The sequence below is a fragment of the Lissotriton vulgaris genome, chromosome 2_1 (assembly GCF_964263255.1).
Source record: "Lissotriton vulgaris chromosome 2_1, aLisVul1.2, whole genome shotgun sequence".
In the NCBI taxonomy this organism is placed as follows: domain Eukaryota; kingdom Metazoa; phylum Chordata; class Amphibia; order Caudata; family Salamandridae; genus Lissotriton; species Lissotriton vulgaris.
In genome coordinates, this window is record NC_141687.1 from 1,319,906,039 (window position 1) to 1,319,931,095 (window position 25,057).

The window sequence follows — 25,057 nt, forward strand, 5'->3', positions numbered from 1 at the left end:
TCGTGCCACTGGGTGCTAGGTAGGCCATTTATAGTTCTTGAAACCCACCTACGGTCAGTGTCCAAATAGTGTGGCCCAGTTGTACTCTGGTGCTGGCTGTGCAAGTCTGTTGGTGCCCCCCTTTTTATTGGTGACTACCCAAAAAAAAAAACTTTGAGCATGGAGCGGGTGGGTTTGTTAAATCCTGCAAACCCTCTGCCCTGAGCAGGTGAAAGCAGTGGTGAGGGATAGCCTGGCTCATGAATTGGAGTGATATTTATCCCCCCGTTCTTAAAAACAAGGCTTTCTGCAAGAACTTTGTGGGCAATTGAGGGTGTTCTCCAGGAAGCCTTGGTGGCTTCACATGGTGAAAGTATTTCAGAGTGGATGAAATCTATTGACAATAGATCAGTTGACCTCAGACTGGCTAAATCAGATTGGAAGACAACAGTAGTAGTATGTTGCCTCTGTTCAGGATGTAACAGTTACCTCTGGATTTATGTTCAGGTTTGAAGAGGAAACATTATGTATGAGGCAACAGAGCAGGTAAAACCTGTGTTGGATAGATTGTGCCTGCTGAGTGCTGGATTGCTAAACTGTGTCCTTCTGGTGTGGATCATACCCATTCCCCTGGCATCCGAAGTCCTGCTGTTATGGTGATGGAGCTCTTATTTGATGACCAAATGCAAGCCTGCTCAGAGAAGGGCATTTCTTCTTGTCTGAAGTCCCTGGTTAATGGTACCTGTTCCCACCAATGGTTACCTTTGGTGCTGTGCTGAGACTGGAGTGCTGGCTGTTGTGGTAAGAAGGCAATTGGTTGTGATCCGGACAGTGATGGGATCGTTGCAAGGCCTGCCTTCTGCACTGATGTCACTTGTTGCAGAGGCTGTTTTTTTGGCCGAGCTTCCATCCTTAGCGGGCAAAAGAGGGGTGATGGCCGAAGGTGTGCCCCTGGTGTGTTGGCCCGTGGTTCTTTCAGGGGGTTGGGCTATGTGCCCCCCTGGGGAATGTAGTGCAACATTCATTGTCTAGAGTGATGATGCTGCTGCAACTACAGGCCTGCCTTCCCCCCTTGTAGTTTGTTGGGGAGGGGAGTCTTTGGAGGGGTAGCAGGCACTAGTGCATTTGTGGTCTTGGAAGGTGGTGCAGGCACAGCTTCTGGCCTAGCATCCCCCCTGTGAATTGATGGAGCAGGGACTGTTCAGTGGAGCTTTGTCTGACACGCAATGGAATGTCTGGAAGTTGAATGTCTCGGTGTGAGGATATATTCTCTGATTCACCAGATGGTGGCCTAAAGAGGGAGTAGATGTCTACATGATTTAAGACATTCTTTTTGTTCTGCCCTTTTCTCCTTTGGATCCGCCTTTGCCTTGCCTTGCATTTGTTTTTGTTTCTGGGGCCCCTTCCCCAGTATGGTCTCCTTCAAAAATGAGATCCGAATGGTCCGTTGGGGGCAGAGGGGCTATTCCCCCTCAACTGTCTGTTAAGATTTTGCTGCTGACGGCTTGTTGAAGTGTCTTGTGCAAGCTGCTGCTCTGTATGGAGGAGCACTTCTGAAGGCGGTAGGCAATTCACCAAATAGAGTGCTGAGCATACAGAGGAGAGAGGATAATTTGTCCACAATTGTTCCGCACCAACAGCTTAGTTGAGCCTCCAGCAAGCCCGACCGTGACCATTTGAGGAGTGAATTCAAGTCCCCTAGCTTCTCCTAGCTTCTCATCAATGCCAGCAGCGAAGAGTGCCAGAGTGTTGAGCAGTGTCAGCTAAATGTCTATTTTGTTTGATTGAGACTGGAGAGCCTCTGCCAAGAGCTACAAAGTATTTAAAAGAGAGGCCCATGCACTGTTTGTATTCGTTTGATCACCCCAGCCAAGGTTGGCCCTATCCATGCGGGCCAAATCGGGAGCTGCTGTGCAGCCTTGTGGCTCAGCTGCAGAGTTGATGCCCTGGGTTGGGTCCTGCGGGAATTAAGCCACCATGTCCTCCCATTCTTGTGTACCAAGATAAAATATTAGCCCTTGTGCTTTCTCCTGATGCTCCTGGTGTCCCAGAGGTGAGTGACATAACTAGTCATTTTAAGTGATGGGGTAAGCTGAGGTGATTGTGCCTTCAGGACCTTCAAAGGATCAGATCTGGGATCCAGTTCCTCGATTCCCAGATTGATCGAGTTCTCATCCTGGATTATAATTAGGAACTCGTTTAGTTGGCAATAATTCTTAAGCCTTGCGCCCTGATTTTTGCACTCTTGCATGTTGCATGCAACTAAATCCTTGCATTGGTCCACCAGGGTGCGCGGTTAGGTCCCCGTGCTGATGTTGTGGAGAGTTGGTAAGCCACGCTGGCTGAGCTTGATCCCAGCCTATGATGATGAGCAGCAAGTCTGTCCTCCAGAACCATAGTCCCTGTTTACCCGAGAGCAGACTGAGCTTGACTGGAGGATGAAGGCACGACAACAGTGACAGACCTCCCTACCACGAGATCACCACCATATGTTGCGGTTTCCGCCTTGTGTCACTCTACTGTTTCTGGCTCAAAATTCTCTGGGCAGCACACGGGCTGATAGAGCCAATGGAGCTGAAGGCTGTCGGCGGATAGACTGCTCAGTGGCGGCGTGACTTAACCTGTTTCTGCATGCAGCACCTAGGCTTCGTCCACTGCCCACATCTTCAATGAGCTTCTCCTCTGCTTTGGGCTCTCACTTCCTGGTTGTCACTGAGCTATGGAGTGGGAGTATCCACTTGAATTAACCTAGTACCAGGCAGAACTGATGCCTGGTGGGGGCCCGGTATCGGATATCGGGTATCAAAGCATCTGGTTCCTTCTTCTTCCCTCTGGGCTTCCTACTGCCCGCTGCTCAACTCAGCTCATCCTTGTCTCACCACGCCCCTCGTGCACTCCTCAGTGTGGTCAATGCCGATTTCCTTGTAATCAGGATGTTTGCCATTTGCCATTTTTACCACTTTTTATTCTTATGGAAAATAGTAATATTTAACAGCGTATATTACTTGGGTGTCAACAAATGCACATTTTGGGGTTTTAGCTGTCGCAAATGTGCACATTCATTTAGAAAAGTGCCTAAAAATGTAAAATATGCACTAGTGCAACTGCATGTGAATGGGAGAATGCCAGCGTAATGGCCAAATCCGTGTTTTACTTAGTATTTCGGGAGAAATGCAGCGTCCCCCTATGTGCCTTTTACCTCCCAAATAACTTCTGGGAATAGTCCGATTCTTGAATATTTCCAAAACGCACCTCATCCGGGTGAAGGCTATCAGTGCATTTGTTGACTGAGTTCAAATTTTGCTGGTCCCAACATTTTATATCTGGGAGGGCCAAGCAGGGGACTATGGATGGAATATTTCTCAGCTGTTCTGCATCACTAATCCAGTTCAACAGTATGATTGCTTTTTAGAACAAGGTAAATCCCTCCTGCTTTTGTATCTCACTTGGGTGGCCCTCTTCTGTGTAATTGCTCATGAATGTGATCTAAAAAGGGAATGGTTCTCAGTAATTTTCAGCTCAAATGGTTGGTATTGACAAAGAATTTGTGTTCAAGTATTTCCTATTCCCACCTGAGCAGAGTTGGGATTTACGCTATCATCTGAGATTGGTTCGCCCATGGAGTGGCTCATTGGTTTCCTTCAAATCAATGTCTGTGGACCTTATGGAATCTCTTCTCATATGTCTGTTGTCCAACAGTCGAATGAATACCCACAATGCATCTTCCTTGCCTCTATGTAATTTATGGATGCCCATCATTCTCTTCTTAGAATTAATAGACTATTGATATACTTCCCTTTGTGTAATCTCAAAAAGAAACCATTCATTTGACCGGATTCTGCTCATTCAAATTTAACGAATTACCTATATAATTTTATCTCCCTTCGGTGTAGCATACTTATTTGAAGTCAAGGATATAGAGCAATCTTTCTCAATCAATAGAACCAATCACAGACATTAAATAACTTTAGTGCTGCCAGTGAGGGAGTCTTATGTATCTATGGCAAAATGGTACAAAGATTTTTTTATACCGTTTATGCAGATTTTTGGGTGCAGCGGCTCTGTCTAATATAAACTAGCCTACCTAGAGCATTTTGGAAAATGATTTAAATCGATTTTCCCTTTGTCAAAACATACAGCCAACATAGGCAAGCAAAATAGCACATCTCAATGCAAAAGGTGACTTATTTGGAAAGTAACAGATATGAACGATTTGTAGTATTTTGGGGGGTTAATGGCAGTTCACAAACCAGTGCATACACATTATACATTAACTGGTTTGTAAACTGCTTTTGGTCTTGCAGAACAACTGATGTACCCATCATTCCCATCACAAAATGTATTTTCACAGGAGGATGCAAAACCTGGACCATCATGAATATTAATGATGAAATATATGTTTTGCTAAGAGCTGGAAATCTACAGGTGTAGGTCTGCATCCCTCCAATCGCATTCTGTGCATGGAAACCTTTTTTTAAAGATGCCTCTGTCCCTTTCACAGGGAAGTGCAGCTTCTATTTAAGAACAAACTTTGCATTCGAAGTTCATACAACTGAAAGTTTCTAATCAGAGAAGGCTTTGAAGGGAGCATGCGTTGTTGCTCTGGGCCACAATCTGCCAACAAGAGGACTATTATGATTTCCAAACGGAAAATATCCTACTTCAACAGCTTCGCCTTGGTAAAGCAGTTACAACCCCAGCTACATTGACAGTAACTGATTAATGATTTGTGACAAACCAGTGACACAACACTGAAACCTTCAACTAGGAGCAGGACATCTCGCATGTCCACCCCAATCTGCAAAACATAATGGGTCTTAAAAGCAATTTTACATGTCAGAAAGTGAACCACAAAAGTGCTTTTGTACATTGCACAATCACTCAATCAATCAATCAAAAGCATTTGTATGGTGCACAGCTGCTTCGTCAGAATCCTCCCTGTGCTCCTAGCTTAAGAGGACTGATAACAGGCGGCATCTATCATTATGGCTAATTGCTGTAAAACTGAAAAGTTATTAATTCTCTTTTGAAAATATAAACTGAATGTACTTTTGTGTTAGACTTGGCATCTTTTGGCATGTGCCCCCTTTCTGACCTCCCGGTTTTTACTCTGTTTTTGCTGTTTACGTTTCTTTGCACACTTTTTCACTGCTGTTCTGTTTTACAGTGCAAGTGCTCCTGCTGTAAATTATGTTATGGCTTGGTGTTTCCATGATTGGCATATTTGATTTACTGGTGAGGCCCTAGTAAAGGGCACCGAGAGTGCCAGGGCTGGTAAATCAAAAGGCACTAGTGGGCTTGCTGTGCTGGTTGTGCCACCCACAGAAGTAGCCCTGAAAAGGTAACTATGACCGGCCACCACAGTATCTGTGCACAGTTTGTAACTGCCATGTCTGCCTGGTAGGTGCACCCACTTGCCAGGCCCCGACCTGCCCTTATTCTACATGCCAGTCATCCCTAAGGTAGGCCGAAGATACACCTATGAGCAGGGTGCTGTGTATGTTAGAGGTAGGACATGTACTGATGTATGTGACATGTCCTGGTGGTGAATTACAGTGTATTTCATTATTCACCATAGGACAGAATGGTGAGTTTGTTTATACCATCTTATAAACATAACTACCCTTGGGAACAAGGTAGAAAAATAAAGTTTAGTATGTCTGGACTCAGACAGTTACAATACCTATTTTAGTGAAGATGATTTTTACATTCTGTGATTGAAAATACAACTTTTAGAAAGTAGGTATTTCCTTGATTAGTCATCCTGTGTGCCTCTGCTGGGGTTGTGGATTGACTGTTGGGCTTTGGGATGACAGGGGCTGAAGAGGGGGACGTGGCTCCAGAGAGCCTGATGGGTCAGGGCTGGGCTGAATAGAGCTAGGCTGCATTTAGAGTAGGGGGAGGAGATTTCCTTTCACCTGAATGGGCCTGGTCTGCCTCTGACAATGCTGTCTCTACCTCCTACCAGGAAGCTGGACCAGAGAGGAGAGAAGTGGTTCTGGCAGGGCACAGACACTCTGTCCCCAGAGAACAAAAGATTTTGGGCTACAAAAAGTGGGGCCCAAACCCCTGAATTTTATTAACTCTTCTAGAACCAAGAAGAACAGCTGGAGAAGCTGTGAGGAGAGACTACCACTTTGCTGTGTGCGTTGTTATGTTGGCCTGCAGTGGGTGCTTCAGTCTTGGGCAGTGAAAGGACTGGACTGAACTTTCTATAAATTCTTTATTGAGTTTCTCCAACGGCTTGAGGTAGAGATTGCTCCCTGTTAAAGAAGTCTCAGGAACAGCAAAGATGGCAAGCTCTTCTGTCCTCAGCACTGGGACTGTGTGTTTTGTGCTGCAACAGATGAAAAGCAACCCGACACCGTGTACAACGCTGCTGCCAACTCCTATCCTGAAGGCACCACAGAGGGCACCGCCTCAATGCCGCACTGCAACCCTGGTCTCACCAAGGAGGCCTGCTGACGCCGGAACAGAGCCGATGCTTGCACCGCCACCTGTGGGCACCGCACTCTGCACCGCCTCGCTTCACATCATCGCATTGATATCCCTAAAGGCACTGCTTCACGCCGACATCGACGCCGCTGCTTGCACCGTGGTTCGAGGGTACCACTCGTAAGTTACATGAAGCACCGTCCTCATCCCACACCGCAGCCTTGGTCTACCGATGCTGGCGCCATCAACTCCAGTTCATCAGCCGACGACAACGCTCCAGCAACGACGCTGCTTGCACCGTGACCTGCCAGCACCACGACAAGCACCACTGCACTTCGCACCGCAGCACCAGCCGCCTGCCAGTGCTCCTGACTTTAACCACAAGGAGTTTGATCTGCAACGCATGTGACTTCAAGGGCCCGACAACTCCTGCACTGACCTCCGGATCCGACGCCTGTTGACGCTGTGCTTTCGGAGCTCAACGAGAGATCACCGATGCCCTGCGTTTCTAAACGTACTGTTTTGCGGGTCTTCCTAACACCTTAGCTGGTCTGCAAAGCCGCGATCAGCCAGAACTGTTTGGAATTTGTTCACGATGACGTGATAGCCCCAGACAGAGCTATTGACTTCAAGGAGCTTTATTTTAAGTTATTTTGATAACTGAAGATGTCTAAGTACTGTATTGTGGATTTTTATCGTTTTTGGTCTTGTCTTAAGTATAAAAAATTGTTGGATACTTTTCGAAACTGGTGTGGTGTCCTTTTGTAGTGCTTACACTGTTACTGTTGGTTATGTGCAAATGCTTTACATACTGCCTCTAACTTAGGCCTGAGTGCTCGTGCCAAGCTACCAAAGGGGTGAGCAGGGGTTATTTTAGGAGTGTAACTCCCTTATCCTGACTAGAAGAAAGGGTCCCTTCTTGGACAAAGGTGAAAACCCCAGCCAACTAGAGACTCCCATTTCTAACAGCTGTCAAACTGAAAAGTTTTTAATTCTCTTTTGAAAATATAAACCGATGGTACCTTATGGAGGTTGACTGGTAGAGCATTCCACAATTTGGCAGTTAGAACCCTAAAGGAGCTGCCTTCCTGTCTGGCTTTGGAAAATTTGGGAACCTGCATCAGGAACACATTATTTTACCTGAACGCTCTGTTTCTCAGATGCAGTGGGCGTCCGCTACAAAAGCGCTAAATGCCAGCGTGAGGGCTTTGAATTTATGGCACTTGGTGACCGGTTGCCAGTGTAACTGCTTCAGATGGGAGGGAGAGAGACTGTTGAAAAGGAACTCGCTAAATAAGTCTAGCTTCTGCATTTTGAATAATCTACAGTCTCCGAACTAGAAAGGCGCAGGAAGTCCTAAATAAAGAGTGTTGGCATAATCTAGGCTCGAGGTTATCATTGTAGGATCCACCGTTTTCCGTGTATCCTCAGGTACAAGGTGCAGCAGCTTCCTTAAGGATTTCAGTTTGGAGAAGAAATCTGATGAACTCTGCTTAATTTGAGCAGAAAAAGAAAGGGTTGAGTCGAAGATCATACCAGATTTCTGGCAGAGGCAGCAGGATCCGAGGGGGGATTGAAATCTTCAGGACATCAGCGATTCGAGGGGGAGGACCACGAACAGCGCCGGGTGGTTCCAGACGCGTAAATGCACCAAACATTCTTGGCAAGCAACTCGTAGGCAAGAACCAATAGTGAGGCCTGCAGCTCATCACGCTTCACACAACAGTGAGTAGATGCGTGCACGGTGTGGAGACGTGCACAGCCTCTGGAGCTGCACTACATGCTCGCACTTTCAATTCAAATGAGGCGCGACACTAATGTTTTTTCCCAAGTTCATACAAGGCCGGAGAAAGACTAATTAACCAAACCAATTACTGCTATTTGACCATGTCAAGTCATCAGCTCCGCGTTTCCCATGTAACACCGTGTGAAGCATGACTGCTTTTTCAAAGCACACGCATTAATGACTATACAGCCTGCAAAAGAACTGAATTGCTAGAATCACAGTTTACTTGTAAACACTGCCAAATTCTGACAAACTCTGTTGGGATTTTCCACACAAACTATGAAAAGACCTATAATACATCACGTTACTTGGAATGTTCAGTTGTCAGCATCGTAAGAAACCCAAACCTGTAAGAACCTTAAACACGCCCAGGCTGGGGCCGTCCGATGAACAGGACACTGGCCAGTCATTCAGATGATTGTTTTAGGCTCCTACATTTTCCTTATATAGTTTTTTTAGAGTAGTTCCTTAAATAGTTACTTCACGCTGTTTGGCACACATAGTTTCTGTAGATCTTGCTCCAAATCATCACCAAAAATGTGATAATGAAGGTTTGGCCAAAGCAATAGGAGATAATCATAAATACATATACAGGATATAACACTTCTGTTTTATCGGATATCAGCTTAAGGACGTTTGCCTCCATCCAACCGGAAACTCCCTTAAGACACTCCTTGAGTTTATTAAGAGCAACATCCAAGCATTCCTGAAAGGATAGTAAAAGCTGGATGTCATCCACATTTGATATCACTGTCACACCAAAGGAGCCAAATATCAATTGAACAAAGTCGGGCTCAAGGATGAGCCCTGGAGAACTCCATATAATAGAGGTTTGGGGGAGGGTGGAGATGCACCCTTAACATAAGCCTTCAGAAAAAGTTTTTATCCACCTGAGAGCTTTGACTTGAACACCATTATGTTTTGGTCTGTTCAAAAGGGTGACATGCAAAACTGTATCGAATGAGGCAGACATGTCAAACAGGACCACCATGGCTGAGAGTCTGCCGTCTTAGTTCTCTTTAATAAACTCTGAAGCCTCCAGTAATGCAGTTTTGGTGCTGAAGATTGACCGAAAGCCTGATTGGGAGTAATGAAGAAGGACATTTATTTCCACAAAAGAGGATAACTGACAATTTACCAGTTCCTCTAGGATTTTCACTGGTGCAGGTAAAAGGGAGACAGGCCTAAAATAACTTATAATGAATGGGTCTGCATTCACTATCTTAAGGCGGATCAAGAGGTACGCTTGCTTCCAGTCAGCGGAAAACATGACAGCTTCCAGGGAAGTGTTTCAGATTTTATTGAGCACCGGGTTAACAGTTCTTCTAAGTTTGCGGTGTGGGCAATGATCAGCAGGAGAGCCATATTTACATTTATCCAATTAGTTTAAAGAGACTTCAATGCAAAAAATGGTTAAAAAAAAGGGCTTTTGAATAAGAGGAGGGTGAGCCTGCTTTATAAAAGCAGAGGACGCGGGGAAGGTACAGTACACGTTTTTGAATTTCTCATGGAAAAAAGTTGATAACTTGTAACAGAGTCTGGGAGAAAGGCTAAAAGTGCTTTGTGCTGAAACAGGAGAACGAAATTACTTAAATATGTTCGAAACTTCATGGAAGGTATTAGAGACTGTCACTATGCGGGAAGAAAAATGCTGCCTTGTCGCTCTGTGGAAAGATATATGAAATTTCCTGAGTGCTGCTATAAATATAATCTTGGCCTTAGTGGGCAATTACTCAGTGCCCCTACCTTACAAGAGTCCCCCTGAAAAAGTGAAAGTTTTCTCTATTTGACCTCTGCCTACTCTATTTTTCTATCTTAACCATTTTCCCTATATGCCTACCTATACCTCTAACTTGGTTTGTCTACGTCACGTCATCTAAAGGATTGTTGGGGCCCAGGCAAGACATATTTCCTCTGTGTTATGTGACCCTGCTAAAGATTAAAATAATTTGGGATGTTCTGGCATCATGCATGCTTGAATTAGCAGAAAATGGATAATAACATTCAAAGTTATTCCATGTAGGAGCCCACAAAATAACCAAAAACAATGCCTCATTGTTTATTCTGCTAAAGGGTTATATGTACTAACTTAGATGATCTTCACAGAGACTGTAAACAATGTAAGCAACAGTTGTTTGTTCTACTCTTTTGATACAATCCTACACTTGTTAACATTGTTGTACATTTTTATGCAGATTCCTTCCATATTTACAATGTTTGTACACATAATGCTGTATTGGTTTAAAATAGCAATCAGTGGAGAAAATCATTTTACAACTATATATTCCGGATGCTTTGTAAATCTCCACTTCTGAACGTTTACCCCATATTATCAAAACTAAGTGTTTCCTTTTATTTGTGATGCAATACCTTTTCAGAGCTAGTTCATGCACTTGAAAATATTATCTTTATATTCAACTAGTATTGAAATGTCACATTTTTCCCGAAGTAAAAGTGTACCTGTTTTCGAAATTTCATCCAGGAAAATGTAAGGGGTGTAGTTCCTGATGCTTTACAGAGCAGCTCAATGGATTCACCAGCTCTAATTTTTCTATCTTCTGCTGGAAATTGAAGGATCTGGGGTGGGAGTGCTGATTAAAGAAACAGAATTTCAGAAGTATTCCAGTCAATGATTAGCAGGCTTTCAATAAGCAATAATCTAGCTAACAGAAGCTCATTTCACACATTTTATTATTACGGAAACATATAAATCTTTGGAAATGTCGCTATTTACTATATGGTGGTGTTATGTTATACATTTTAGTATAGCACAGATTCATCAATTACTTCACTATTTTTACATTAGAGTTCTTTGAAGGTACACTACACAGTGTGAACTAGGGTGATCAGAGCAAAGGGAAGGTAGTGGGACAATTAACTGCCCCATAATCACATTTCTTTTTGATATAATTGTGTATTGTTTCCAGAAAAAATAAAGACAGAGAAGAAACAAAAATCAAGCTTGTGAAATACATGACTGTCTACATGAGTCTGTTCACAAAATGGTATTCATAGTAATGTATTAAAGTGTAGATCACACGCCAGCCCGCCTGGAAATCCAGTAGCAATAATAATAGCATCAAAAGTTATAAGTGCAACCGCACATCATGATAAGATCAGAGTAAGAATATAATTATAGTGTCTCCCATATTGAGGCTAAATTAGGCTGTAACCCACCGCCATCCCCCAGGACTACCATTGGCCCTTTGATCTTGGCATCCAAGCCTATCAGACCCGAAAAATTTAAAGAACTTTAGGCCAATTTCTCAATTGCCTTTTCTGGCAAAATTTTTAGAACAGCATGTTCTACATTCTCTTACCTACTTCCTGGAATGTAATCATCTCCTTGAGCCCAATAAGGCTGGGTTCAGAGCTCATCACAGCACGGAATTGGTTATGCTTTCCGTGCTGGATGACCCGAGACTCAGGGCTGATAAGAAAACTCTGTGTGCCCTGGTCCTATAGGACTTATCGGTGGCGTTTGGCACCGTTAATCATGGCCGACTACTATCGCGGATCAAGGATCAAGGGATCCAGGGCACGGTTTTGGCCTGGTTGACATCCTTTCTTAAAGAACGCTCCCAGCGAGTCCAACTAGCAGATCTAGTGTCCAAACCAGCCAAGCTGACATGTGGAGTGCCCCAGGGTTCAGCTTTATCACCTCTGCTATTTAACATCTATTTGCAGCCCCTGATAGCAGCTCTGAACCAGATGGACTGCAGGGTTTATAATTATGCCGAAGACACTCAAATTCTGATCCAGATTAATCATTCACGTATGGCTCACTTGAGAATGCAAGACATTCTCAAGTTCACCATCAACTGGATGTCGGATAATTAATTAAAAATAAACCCTGACAAAACTGAAGTCCTAGCGGTCACCACAGCTTCAAATCCGTGGAGTGATCCGTTCTGGCCGGCAGAAGCGGGGCCTTTTCCAGAACCCGCAGCGGCAGTAAAATGTTTGGGCATCAAAATTGATGCCCGGCTATCCATGACACAGCAGGTGTCAGCGGTGGTGTGTACATGTGTTAGTCTGTTGCGCCAGCTTCGAAAACTATCCTCATTGTTGTCTTTCTCCACTCTTAGACTGGCGGTCTCTGCCCTGATTCTGGCACGTCTTGATTACGGCAACTTCTTATACTATGGCCTACCTAAAAACCTTCTGGCTAGGCTACAGGTTGTAATGAACGACGCCGCCAGACTAATCTTTAAAAAACCTAAGCGAACCCGGGCCAAGCCCTTACTACAGGATTTACATTGGCTTCCAATTGCCCAGAGAACCAAATTCAAAAGCCTCGATATTGCACACAAGGCCATTTACGGCTCAGCCCCTAGCTATATCAAGGACCGACTGATCAACTATTTGCCGAGTAGGGCCCTTCGGTCAGCTGATGCATGTAATTTGGTCTGTCCCCGGTTTACCCTTGAGTCCACGGGCGGTAGAGCTTTTTCTAGCACTATCCCTCAGGCTTGGAACCGCCTTCCAGTTAAACTTAGGAAGGAAACTAATTTCCTCCCTTTTAGGAAGAATCTGAAGACTGCTTTTCTTGGAGGCCTGGGGGCCCCTCTGAACTGGTGGTTCTGAGTCTCTCGTTGGTGGTGTATGTCCGTTGATAGCGCTTAGACACCCCTGGGTGATAATGCGCTCTATAAGTGTATATTAACATAACATAACATTGCTTCAGTGTTCATGCAGGTATCTTCCATTAGGATAGGAGTGTCTATGGATCAGTATAGTCAGGTGGAAGCAACATGGATTTGGGCAGACAAGTTGGGGTAGCTAAAGGAACCGAACCTGGTAGGTCTCTAAAACAGCCCCCTTTTCACATTCGAACAGCTTACATAAGCATGCTCCACTTTTAATGCATTAGCCAATGGCATCTCTGATCTAGGACTCAGGCTCACAGCCTAGTCTGTTGGGCACCCAGTTCAGGGGGATGCACTGGGGGTTCCCATATTTGGGGACAGTGGTCCATCTGATTGTTAATGTTATATATTTTTCTTTCACAATTAGCAATCTTTGACATTTCTAAAAGCCACACCCTCCTCCCCAGGAACAGTAGGTTTCCTCCAATATCTTAGAAGTCCTGGCACCACCCACCACAGCCTATGTTTAGTAGGATCAGTACAGTTCACTATGTTGAGTAGAAGAGCTATGCAAACTATAGGAATTAGGTGGACATCCCCTGGCTCAGACAGGGCTGCCCAAACACCTACCAATAGGTAGCTATGTTGCTCAAGTCCCCGAATCTCCAGCAATGAGCACACCTTGTGTAATTTGGCTGGAAACCAATACCAATTATGTAAGAGTAAGTTCAAAAACTCCAACCTTGAGTCCCTAAGTAGGGTGTTGTGGGAGGACATTCATGTTATGTTATGTTATGTTACGAGCATTTATTATGCGCACAGCTGCTCCAGCAAAGGAGCGTCCCGGCGGCTGACAAGGAGGCCACATAACACAACTAAAAAGTGGTCATATAAAAGGGAAAAGACTAAGGGAACAGAAAAGTCTTAACAGCCCTGCGAAATAAGAGCAGATCAGCAAGGGTCCGAATTTCGAATGGTAGAGCATTCCACTGGGCAGCGGCACGTACACGAAAGAGCGTCCCCCAGCCCGACTACGTTTAAAACGTGGAACTACTGCCAGTTCGCGGTCCGATGAACGTAGAGAACGACCTGGAGTGTAAGGAGACAGAAGGTTCTGAAGAATCTGGGCAGGGGAACCTTTAAGGATCTTGTAGGACATACAAAGCACTTTGAAATGGATCCTCTGTCTAATTGGTAACCAATGAAGAGAGCGCAGGGTGTTGGAGACAGAACAAAACCTAGGTAAGCCTACAACTGCTCTGGCAGCTGCATTTTGCACTCGTTGGAGACGGGTGAGTTCGGCCTGATTTATCCCTATTAAAAGGGAGCTGGCATAATCGAGCCGAGACATCACCGTCGCCTGTACCACGAGCTGTCTGGTCGAGGCATAGAAGAATTTAAGTGCAGGTCTCAAGTTGCGCAGGATGCCAAAGCAGCAGGCCGCAATACGTTTGGTGTGGCATACAAAGCTAAGGGTGGGATCCAGCCACACCCCTAAATTTTTTATCTCCACAGCCGGAGTAGGGGTGGGACCCAACTCTGAGGGCCACCATGCATCGCCCCAAAGTTCCGCCCGTTTGCCGAAGACCATAATTTCTGTCTTTTTAGCGTTAAGTTGGAGACAGTTAGACGTCATCCAACTTGCCACCGCCCGTAGTCCATCCCGGAATCTTGGGGCCTCCACCTCAGAATCCCCGCTGATCGTGACCGCTAGCTGAGTGTCGTCAGCGTATGACACCATGGTCATACCCCACTGCTTTACGACCTCAGCCAGCGGCCTCACGTAAAGATTGAACAACGTGGGGATCAGCGAGGATCCCTGCGGTACCCCAAGAGTCAGGGGATGAGATTTGGACTGATAGGGCGGAACAGCCACGCAGAAAGAACGGTCGGCCAAGAACGAGCGGAACCACTGAAGAGCGACGCCAACCACGCCCGCTTCCTCGAGGCGCTGCAGAAGGATCCCGTGCGAGACGGTGTCAAAGGCGGCGCTCAGATCTAATAAAACAAGCGCCGCCGTTTGACCCGCATCAAGCACCGCCCGAAGATGCTCCACCATGAATAAGAGGGCTGTCTCCATGCTGTGGCCAGCTCGGAATCCATTCTGCGTATCATCCAGAATGTTAGTACGCGAGAGATGGTCTGTGAGGGCGATGTTAACATGCGCCTCCGCGACTTTAGCCGGCCACGGGAGGAGCGATATCGAGCGATAGTTCTCCGGTTTACTGGTGTCGAGAGATGGCTTCTTTAGTATGGGCATTACTACTGCCTGTTTCCACTTCAGAGGTACCTGACCAGATGTAAGCGAGATGTTAATCAGATCACAAACTGGCAGAAGATTAGAGGGTGCCAGATCTCTAAACACTGCTTGCTTTAATGGATCTACCGGAGACCCCGACTTGACTTGAAGGGCCAGTGTCTTAAAAATTTCTGGTGTAAGGCAGGGGAGAGAATCTAAGACAACCTGCCTAGGAAGGCTATGCAGACCTTCACCAGTGGGCATAGCCGTAGGAAAGGCTCTATAGATGGTATGAACCTTCTCCAGGAAAAAGGCCGCCAGCGTTTCGCAATGAGCGTTGGAACCAATGGCATCCGCAGAGGCCTTTTTAGCCACAAGGTCCTTTAGAGCTTTAAAAATGGTTTTTGATGGGTTCGTGCTGTTGCGAAATTCGAGGGCATAAAATGCTGCCCGGGCTCTGCAAAGAGCGCGATGATAAGATTTGACGCTAGCCAAATACATGGCTTTTTTGCTGATGTCATAGGTTTCCCGCCAGTCTCTCTCTGCGTGTCTACAAGAGCTTTTTAACGCACGCAGCGACCCATCATACCAAGGACTAGGGTCCCGCGATCCGCACTTGCTCGAGGTCTTTGGAATAAGAGTCAAGGGCTCTGGTAACCCATTCGCAAAAACGGTCATAGCCAGATTCCACATTCTCCACCGAGCCCAAAGGGTCCTCGGAAAGAAGACGATGGAGGTCTTCCAATTTTTATTTATTCCAACGACGTCTGAGAAAAACGCGCGTCGTGGACTTGAAAGGAGACTCCGACAATGGACACTGAATTATCACCAACGAGTGGTCCGTCCAGGACATGGGAAGAGGGGAAGCAACCCTTACCTCTGCTAGGTTTGAAAAGAAGGGGTCCAAAATATGTCCACCTACATGGGTGGGATCCGAGACCAATTGAAGCAGTTGAAGAGCCTCAAGATCAGCCACGATGCCGCTCACTGCAGGCAGAGCCAAGGTGTCGAAGTGAAGATTCAAGTCTCCTAGGATAGAGAAATTGGCACAACCTACTGCCAGCGAACTAATGGCATCAGGGAGGGCCTCCCTGAATGCCACGTCGCTGCCCGGGGGACGATAAATTATCAAACCTGAAAAGGTAAAATGGGGTGTGACCGAAACCTTGAACAAGGCGCTTTCACAGCCCGCGATTTTTTGAACTCTCCAATCGCAAGGGTAGCAGGATTTAACAGCGAGCGCTATACCCCCACCTCTAGAGGAGCGATTGAGCGTATGGACCGAGTATCCAGGTGGAAAGGCCAGATTGAGAACAGCTGTATCTGTTTCCTGAAGCCACGTCTCTGTCAGACAAAAAATGTCAGGAGATTCCTTTCCGGTAAGGTCAGCTATATCCTGATGATGTTTAACCAGCGACCTCACATTCAGGTTCCAGATAGTGAGGTACTGCAGAGGATATTTACTGCCAGGAGATGATATCTCCCCAAGACAGCGCGGTAGGGCGGGGCCTTCAAGCAACCACCTACCACAGGCACACTGATGGGGGCCACACAGTGGACTCATTCGAGCCATGTTGCATGGTGGCAGACGCCGACTAAAGGACAAAAGGGCATCCCTAGAATAACTAAGCATCGTATACGATGCAGATCCGCCGGGCAGAGTCCCAACCCGACCAACGCGGCCGTATGCGGACGGGCGCAGACGGGCAGGACTCTGGCACGACTCCGGCTAAGCGAAGGCGCGACCGCTGCGTGTTACCGCTGCGCTGGGCGGGGAGCTTTAAATAAGTGTCCCTCAGTAGCTCCTGCGCACTAGAGCGCTCGCCAGTAATAGCGCCTGACCACACCACCACTCCGCTCCAAGATGGCGGCTAAAAACGAAACGAACACCACCCCAGGAACCGGACCCGCTCAAGCAGCGGTGCAAGACCTATTATGATGCAAGTGAAGGGGCGATTTAAAAACAAGGACAAAGAACCCAAAATAAACACAAATAGCAAACAGGAATATAAAATCAGCGATTCAGCAGTATGAAGCGCGAAGCGCTTGTGCAGCGTAACGCTACCTTGTCAGGGCGAGCTCCGGGGCGACTCGCCTTAAATAAGTGTCCCTCAGTAGCTCCTGTGCACTAGAGCGCTCGCCAGTAATAGCGCCTGACCACACCACCACTCCGCTCCAAGATGGCGGCTAAAAACGAAACAAACCCCACCCCAGGAACCAGACCCGCTCAAGCAGCGGTGCAAGACCTATTATGATGCAAGTGAAGGGGCGATTTAAAAACAAGGACTAAGAACCCAAAATAAACACAAATAGCAAACAGGAATATAAAATCAGCGATTCAGCAGTATGAAGCGCGAAGCGCTTGTGCAGCGTAACGCTACCTTGTCAGGGCGAGCTCATGAGGACACAATGTTTTGACCTATACTAGGATGAAGGTTTTCTCTATGATGATGATCCTTATGGTAAGGAATCTTACCATGTTACAAACTAACCTGTGTGTGAATGATGTATGCAGTGGGTTTTTCCAGAATAGCATTCATTAAGAGGTCCAGGCTCTCCAATCCTCCACACAACCTATTTAATGGTTGCAATGTTCTCTTGAGTTGTAAAGACACTTGCCCTGGGGTTCTTGTGTATGATATATCTTGTGTCATCTGATTCCTCTGTATCGGAGACTCTAAATTCTTGTGTTCTAATGCCTTCCTGTGCCAAATTTCCTTTCCTTGGAGCTTATTATTTATAGAAATCCACTTTAGGTACGGTTTTCACCTAGGTTCTCTGTCACCAGCACTCCATTTACAAAGATGCTGCAATCCCTCAATCTTCTTCCTGGATCTGTGACAATAAGCCTGTCTTTAAATGGTGGAAATCCTGATGGTCTCCAACAATCTTCTTCGCTTCACATTCGACAATCATGGAAAACTCATCCTGACATTACATCTGAGCTACTCAGAGAGGAAAAGCAAGTTTGTGGCTGCCAAAAGGTAAGCATGCAAGCTGTGCTGATCATCAGCAATGGAATCAGTAATTAATGTATGACAGTGGTTGTTCCTGCCTACTCCCATGACTGACTTTTATTCATACATTTTGTAATTTATTTCAGTCGTAGACCATAAAAGCAACGAAACGTTAGTAATATACAAATAAATTGCATCATATCAGATTTAAAAGCAAGACATTAAACAGAATAAATAATAAACACCCAAGGACATCGTTGTAGGCAAAGGCACTCACCCCTGCATAAACTGTAATAACTCTCATTGTATCATTAAAGGCAACACCATATATCATCCTATGAAAGGCAACACCATCAAACTCAATTGTTAACGCAACATGCGATTCTACCAATCTCATTTATCTATTGAAATGTCCCTGCAGGAAAATCTACATCGGCAAAACCGAGAGAAAAATCAAAGTGCGCATTAATGAACATAAATCTAACATCCGCACCAGAAATGAAAAATCTAATGTCGCTGCGCATTTTATAGAAAAAAAACACAATGTGGCCCAATTGATGTTCATGGTCCTAGAAACCATCACTAAACAGGAGGGGAGAGACAATTGCAAATTTCTCCTACAGAGAAATGTCCTGGATATACCGCCTTCAGTCCATGAAGCCTTTTGGCCTCAACGATCGTACAGAATTTAGTTACTACCTGTGATTTGCTCTTGATTGTTTTATATTTCGATTTAACTTCACTTTCTTGACTTTTAAAATTTATTGTTTACATCGTTGTTTTTGAATGCCGCTCTTGACGTTTACCCTGTCTCTTTGGCACCCCCATTATATGTATACCATTCACGTAGTATTCATGCTTGACTGTCTTTCATATCTGTCCCGTCATCTATCTCCTACAGCATATATTCTGTGCTCTTATTTTTGACGTTTCCCTCTCCTTGCCTTTGTGTAACTTTATTTACACAAAACACTCTCCACTCTAACATGGCCCCCGACACAGTCCGTCGTTTATTTTTAGTTCGTAGCTGTAGCCTATCACATACGTCTATATTACGTTGTCACACTCCTCATTCACCGTCTCTTGAACCAAACGCGGCACCGATAGTTCACGAACCCGGTCCATTACCACGATGCAGCTTTACACTTTAACAAGTAAGCTCCTAACACTTTCTAGTGCACATGCTGTATGGAGCGAGTCTCCGCTTGTAATAATTTCTAACAGTTGTCCCCACGTTACTTTTGCAGCACGCGATTAACCTCGTTGTCCAGCTACTTGGTAGTAAGTTGTGGCTTTTGAATGTTTCATCGCTTTATCCACGCTCCATTGCATGCACGTTTAATGGATTGCATCACCCCTTATAACCCTCACTTTGATCTTAGATATCGGCTCACGAGCACTCTTCTTTTTCGATTTAAAAGCCCATCAAATTCCGCCTGTTCACTCTCAGCGCCCAAAGTCCAGCAGTCTATTTGAACACTTTCGCTCTGATTATAAGCACTATTTAGTTGGGCACACCTACCACTACGGTTTATTAACAGTATTCACCACCGGCACTACCACCGAACACCACCCTTAACCCAAGCATGAACTACCCCATCACCCTATTGCCTAAACCTTATTTCTATTATATCTTCTTCGTTTTGTAGATACTCCTTGATAAAGGGCCATTTCGCTCGAAATGCATTGGAGTGGAACCCATGAATCTGCTAATGTACAAATACGTATAAAAATGAAGCATCTTTGAACCGATTGATATGCTTTGAATATCAACTAACCGACAAGAGGAATAAAACTAAAAGTTTGAAAATGTTCTCAAGAACTCTGTTGGAGTCTTTTTTTGAACCTCATGGGGTGCCTCAACACAGGGATGCACTCACCTTGACATGTGCACTTTTTTCTATTATATTCATAGCGTTATTGAACAGAAACGCCACCTGCGAGAGCACCCAACCTTTTTGAAACATCAGCCCTGAACTTGGTTAACCATTTAACCTCCACCTGCCGCGCTGTGCACCTTCTGTATTCTAGTTGTAAATAATAAACACAACAGTTATAACATTAATTTAAAACTGTAAAATCATACAGGAAAATGTTCAAAGAAGCAAAACTAGATACCCTCAATCAATGAGCTGGGTAGTGCTAAGTTTGAAGCAGTAAATGATAGGATTTTACACCGGACAGGCCAAATGCTCTCTAAGAACATAGCAAAGGAGAAAACTATAGCTGGGGACATATCAGCTCTGCAAATTCTCAGAACTACCTTGTAGCATATAATACTAAGAATATGGCAAAGAGGAATTATCCAGAGCCTTCCTTGCTTTTTATATTTCTGACAGAAGAACAATAAGTGATCTATAGTTTCCTCAGCTTTTCAGCATGCAGGACAATATTTAGTACCCCCATGAATAGCTTTCCATTTGGCAGTGGTTGTTGCTAAGGGTAGAGTGTCCTACCTGAAGCTTTTATATACATATTGCTTTAGTGAATAGGACATCTATTATGTCCATAAAGGCTTAAATTCAATGAATGATTCAGACAGTTTCCAAAATCCTGCCTAGTGGGACAATTTGGATCCTACTTGATCCCAATAGGTAACTTTCGGACTTTTATATTGCATGTGAGGAAGTGATGTGTGGATCTGTCCAAAACTCTTGCAGACCTAATGAATAACAGGTCTGTTACACAAAGGCTAGCCATGAAAGCTTCCTCCCAACCTGTCCGGAACATCTTTTAGTCCCTCTGTATAACTAACCAGCTCAGGGGTCAACCAAACTCATAGCAAATACAAAATCGGTCTAAGTCGGATAAATTGAACTATGGGCTGAGTTCCTAGGTAGAGTTTTAAAACTAGGGGGGTACTTTAGGGACTTTTGAGCCCCATTCTCAAAACATTGTTCTATGCCACTTCTAAAGCATCTAGATTCACGTGGTCCCACAATCCAGCAACATATATGCCAGTGGCTACAGCTTGGGCCCTCCAGACTTCAAGGATGGGAGAAACTGGGTGAATAGAAGACTTGTTAGCAAATTTTAATAGATCTGCTGCCCTGTGTTTCAAGATGAGAGTACTTTCAGCAACTTGGTTAGCCCGGAAATTAGTACTGGGAAAGCAGATTCCAAGATAATCAAATTCATACACTCTCTCTATCTTCGCTCCGTCTACAAATAATGACCCCTCGAAACCTCTATGTGGATAAATGACTGAATTTGGTTTACCTTACATTTATTTTAAGGCCATAGTTCAAACAAAAAAGCCTAGACTTTTTGAGGAGGATCACTAGGCCTTTGGAAGCTTTGTATATCAGCCACATGTCGTCCATGAACAAAAAGCTGGTATCTTGGTTCTCCCAAGAACCGGAGAGTCGTTATTGAAGGCCAACAAGTAATCTACACTCCAGTTTATAAACAACAAGAACAACGTGGCGGTGAGTACACAACCTTGTTGCATGCCCTTATCAACCCCAAAGGAATCAGTTGATTCTCAGTGGGGCTCCAATGGACAGGGGCAAAGTTGTTGCACTGAAGCTGCATTATAAATGCGAGAAGGGGATCAGGGAGCCCTGGGCCCCTGAGAGCACTCCACAGTCTATCCATAGTGACCATGACAAATGTTGCCTTGAAACGAAAGCGGCATAGAGACTACCCTGGACTATTTTTTTTCACCTGGCCAAACGGAACCTGAAAACCTAGTCAACTGTACTTTTCTTGGGGGCGGAAACCAGCCTAGGATTGAGACAAGATCTTATTGTCTTCAATCCAGGAAAGCAAGCAATCCAGTACTACTTTGCAAAATATTGTTTGACTGGAATCAATAAGACTAATTGGCTGGTAATTCAATGGGTCCAATGGTGATCCTTTTTTATGAATAGGAATAATTTTCGCCCCCTGCCATGACCTGAGTATTTCCCCAGCTGCCATTATGACATTGGCAATGCGAGTAAGATATGGAAACCAGATGTCCAGTTCGGAAGTAAACAGATACACCGGGATTTGGTCCACCTTGGGGCTTTCCCAGGTTTCTGGGTAGGTATGGCGGCTTCAACCTCAGGGGAAGAGATGAGGAACCCAACCTGGTGGGAAGAATCTAAATCACGAAGAGATGGATCACAAATTGAAGCAGTAACATGGCCTGGCTTGTCTTGGGACTCACAATTTTGGAAATGTAGGCAAGGAAGTAAGCGCCATGAGAGAGTATTTGCCAGAAGGCTGTCTGGTTCCCTGATTGCACTGCTGTTTTTTTAATGTATTTACTTTCAAGTTCTCAATGGCAGAACAAAATACAATTCAGCAATCAATGAAATCATTGGCTCAATAAGGAATTACTCAGCAAAAAAGTACTCACAGCAAAAAAGTACACAGTCATTAACCAATAGTAACACTCTGTTCCCTGTATTTGGAAAGTGGATTGGCTACAGCCAGCAGGCCCCTGTCCTCACATTGAAACACAAACAGTGTATTATATAGAAACACCCACACAGTAATAGCGCACTAGAATGTCTACTCGCTAAAAGGGCACAGTATCATTCAACAGTCAATCCAAAGTAATGAACTATATTTAGACTAGTAGTACAGTCCTAGGTTTCCTGAATTTCCCTGGCCTCACCTTCCAACTCAGTGTTCTCGGATATGGTAGCCTCCTCTGGGGGTTCTAGTAATATTTGCGTCATAGCGCACCAGACCGGCAAGGCGTCTGCAGTTTTCTTGTCTCTGCACATTTTTTTCATGTGTGCCTCTCCAGGATCAGCCGATTCAATGAGGTCCTGTTTGGAGGCCTCAACCTTTGTGGGTCAATCCAGTGGATTGCTATTCGCTACTTTGCAACAATGAGTTGCAGTATCGCATATCTCCAGCTCTATTTCTTTTTAAGATTATTGGAGAGTCACCCTAGGAGGCAGCTAAGAATCCATTTGGGGATTTCCCAGCCAGTAATCTGTTTAATGCAGGACAGGATCTCTGTCCAGAAAGGTACAATAACAGTTCAGAGCCACAACATATGTAAAAAATCTGCTACCATCGTACCACAATGAGGACAGAAGTATCTCTGCTCCTGATATATGGAGTGTAATCTCTTCGGGACATATATACTGAGTACAATATTATACTAAATCTGCATAAACATAGTGCAGATCATCACTTTTTGGACTCCCGAATGAATTTTTTCACCAATCTTTAAGGGTTATTGGATTGACACGGACTATCTACCCGGCCTCCTCAACACAAAGCTGCAACAATCTCCATCCGTGCATAGCACCCTATATATGTGTGATGGGTCAGCGATCCCCAACCATAGATAGTAGAGCAACCAATGTATGTGTAGAAACAGGAGCATCAGGAAAGGTCAGCAATAATTTGCGTGCTGTGGCTGCTAGTTTGGCATATTGCAGGAATTGCACCTACACTAAAGGAATCCACTACCTCCTGTATGGTGATGAAATGGCCCTTCAGATAGAGGCCCAACAACATTATGCATTCACCCTATTGCCAAAATGTCACCTATTTGGGAAAACGGACACAAAATCCAAATATCCTAGTCAGGGGCATATGGCGTGCAGTGGATTATGTGTTTTACAGTTCTGTCCCACAACCTACCCATGAGCCAAATCAAGTATGGAAAAGAGTCAGGTATATCCCGGCCGCGGAGTAGTAGTACTCCAAGCTGATGATCATCGTACGTAATTTCCAGCAAGAATCTTTCACAATTAGGTTTACCTTCTAGCCAATGGACTGCGTGTTGTAATTGAAATGAAATGAAATGAAAACGGGATTTCTAGAGCGCATGGCTGCCCGGGGGCGTCCCAGCGCTGGGATTGTACTAGCCACTGAGGGGGGAAGCAAAAAACGGGAAGGGAATAGGCAAATTATTGTGGGAACAGGTGGGTTTTGAGAAGCTTGCGAAATTTGTTGTGATTAGTTTCTGCTCGAAGATGGATAGGTAGGGCGTTCCACAGTATTGCTGCTGCAACTGAGAAACGACGTCCTCCAGTACGGGCTTTCTTAATTTTATGTACTGTGGCCAAGTTTCCATGGGAGGAACGCAGAGATCTGTTGGGTTTATATGGGAAGAGCCTAGTTTTATGCAACGGGGGACCCTGATCTTGTAGAGCTTTGTGCGTTATACATAGTGCCTTGAATTTGACCCTTTCACGGATTGGGAGCCAGTGAAGGGTCTTCAATGCAGGTTTAGCTGATGCAGGTAAGTGCTCGTGCCCCTTGTGCTGACTATGCCCTTGGCTATCCAAGCATAGCCAAGGGTAGAGTCAGCACAAGGGGCACGAGAACGTACTGCATGGTAAAATACCAGAAGCGACTCTGGGGCCCTTGTTGAAGTGTGAAGTGTGCACAGATAAGCATGGGAATTCCGAATGCTACAATGAATCATACACAAATGGTGTGAGTGACTACTTTTCCAACTATTTTGTGTATGTCCGTTCTTTATGTTATTTTGTCCTGACGAAAGCTCCTTATACCCGTCTGGGCCCAGTGACCTGACGAAATGGTGGTGTGGCACACCGAAGGGTTTAGAATGTAATCCAATAGTACAGCGCAATAAGCTTTTTCTTTACTTTTCCGGGCGCCTCAAGAATGTTTCTCTCCCGGCCGGTAAGAGAATAATTTGGAAACAATATCAAGGGGGGCGTAGGAACATCCCACGCTGAATCTTGAGGAGCACCAATGGGCCTTGGCCTCTAAATTATCAAACGTTACTTCATTTTAAAGCTGAATATATCTTTATTCCAATTGTATCTTCATAGTTGTATATTTAAACATCATATAATCAACCGTAGATTTGTCGATTGGTGTCGACATTTATGTTTCAATCCTTTGTGAATCCCATAGTTAATCCCAATGCATTTCGGGACTTAGAGTCCCTTCATCAGGGGATCTATTGAGGAGATAAACATCGTATTAGGGCGGACATAAGAACAGGGCTCATCTAACACACATGTGAGTAAGGAAAAAGAAAGTAAGTGCTCCGCGCAAAAGGTGTGGCGTCATAGACCAAAACCAGGTACTCACTATATAATCCATCCCCAACGAGAGTTAATTTGGATGAAAATTCTGGACTCTT

General features: G+C 44.9%; 1 protein-coding gene across 3 annotated transcripts in view; it reads right to left on the minus strand.

Moving 5' to 3' along the window:
• The window catches only part of MYLK (myosin light chain kinase), a 1,710,670-nt gene that overhangs the window by 328,552 nt on the left and 1,357,061 nt on the right, over positions 1-25,057 (minus strand). For all 3 annotated transcript variants that reach the window (XM_086957081.1, XM_086957079.1, XM_086957080.1), the window contains exon 21: positions 10,661-10,791. In XM_086957081.1, coding sequence (XP_086813207.1) covers positions 10,661-10,791 — 131 coding nt within the window. The remainder of the gene's footprint in view (positions 1-10,660; positions 10,792-25,057) is intronic.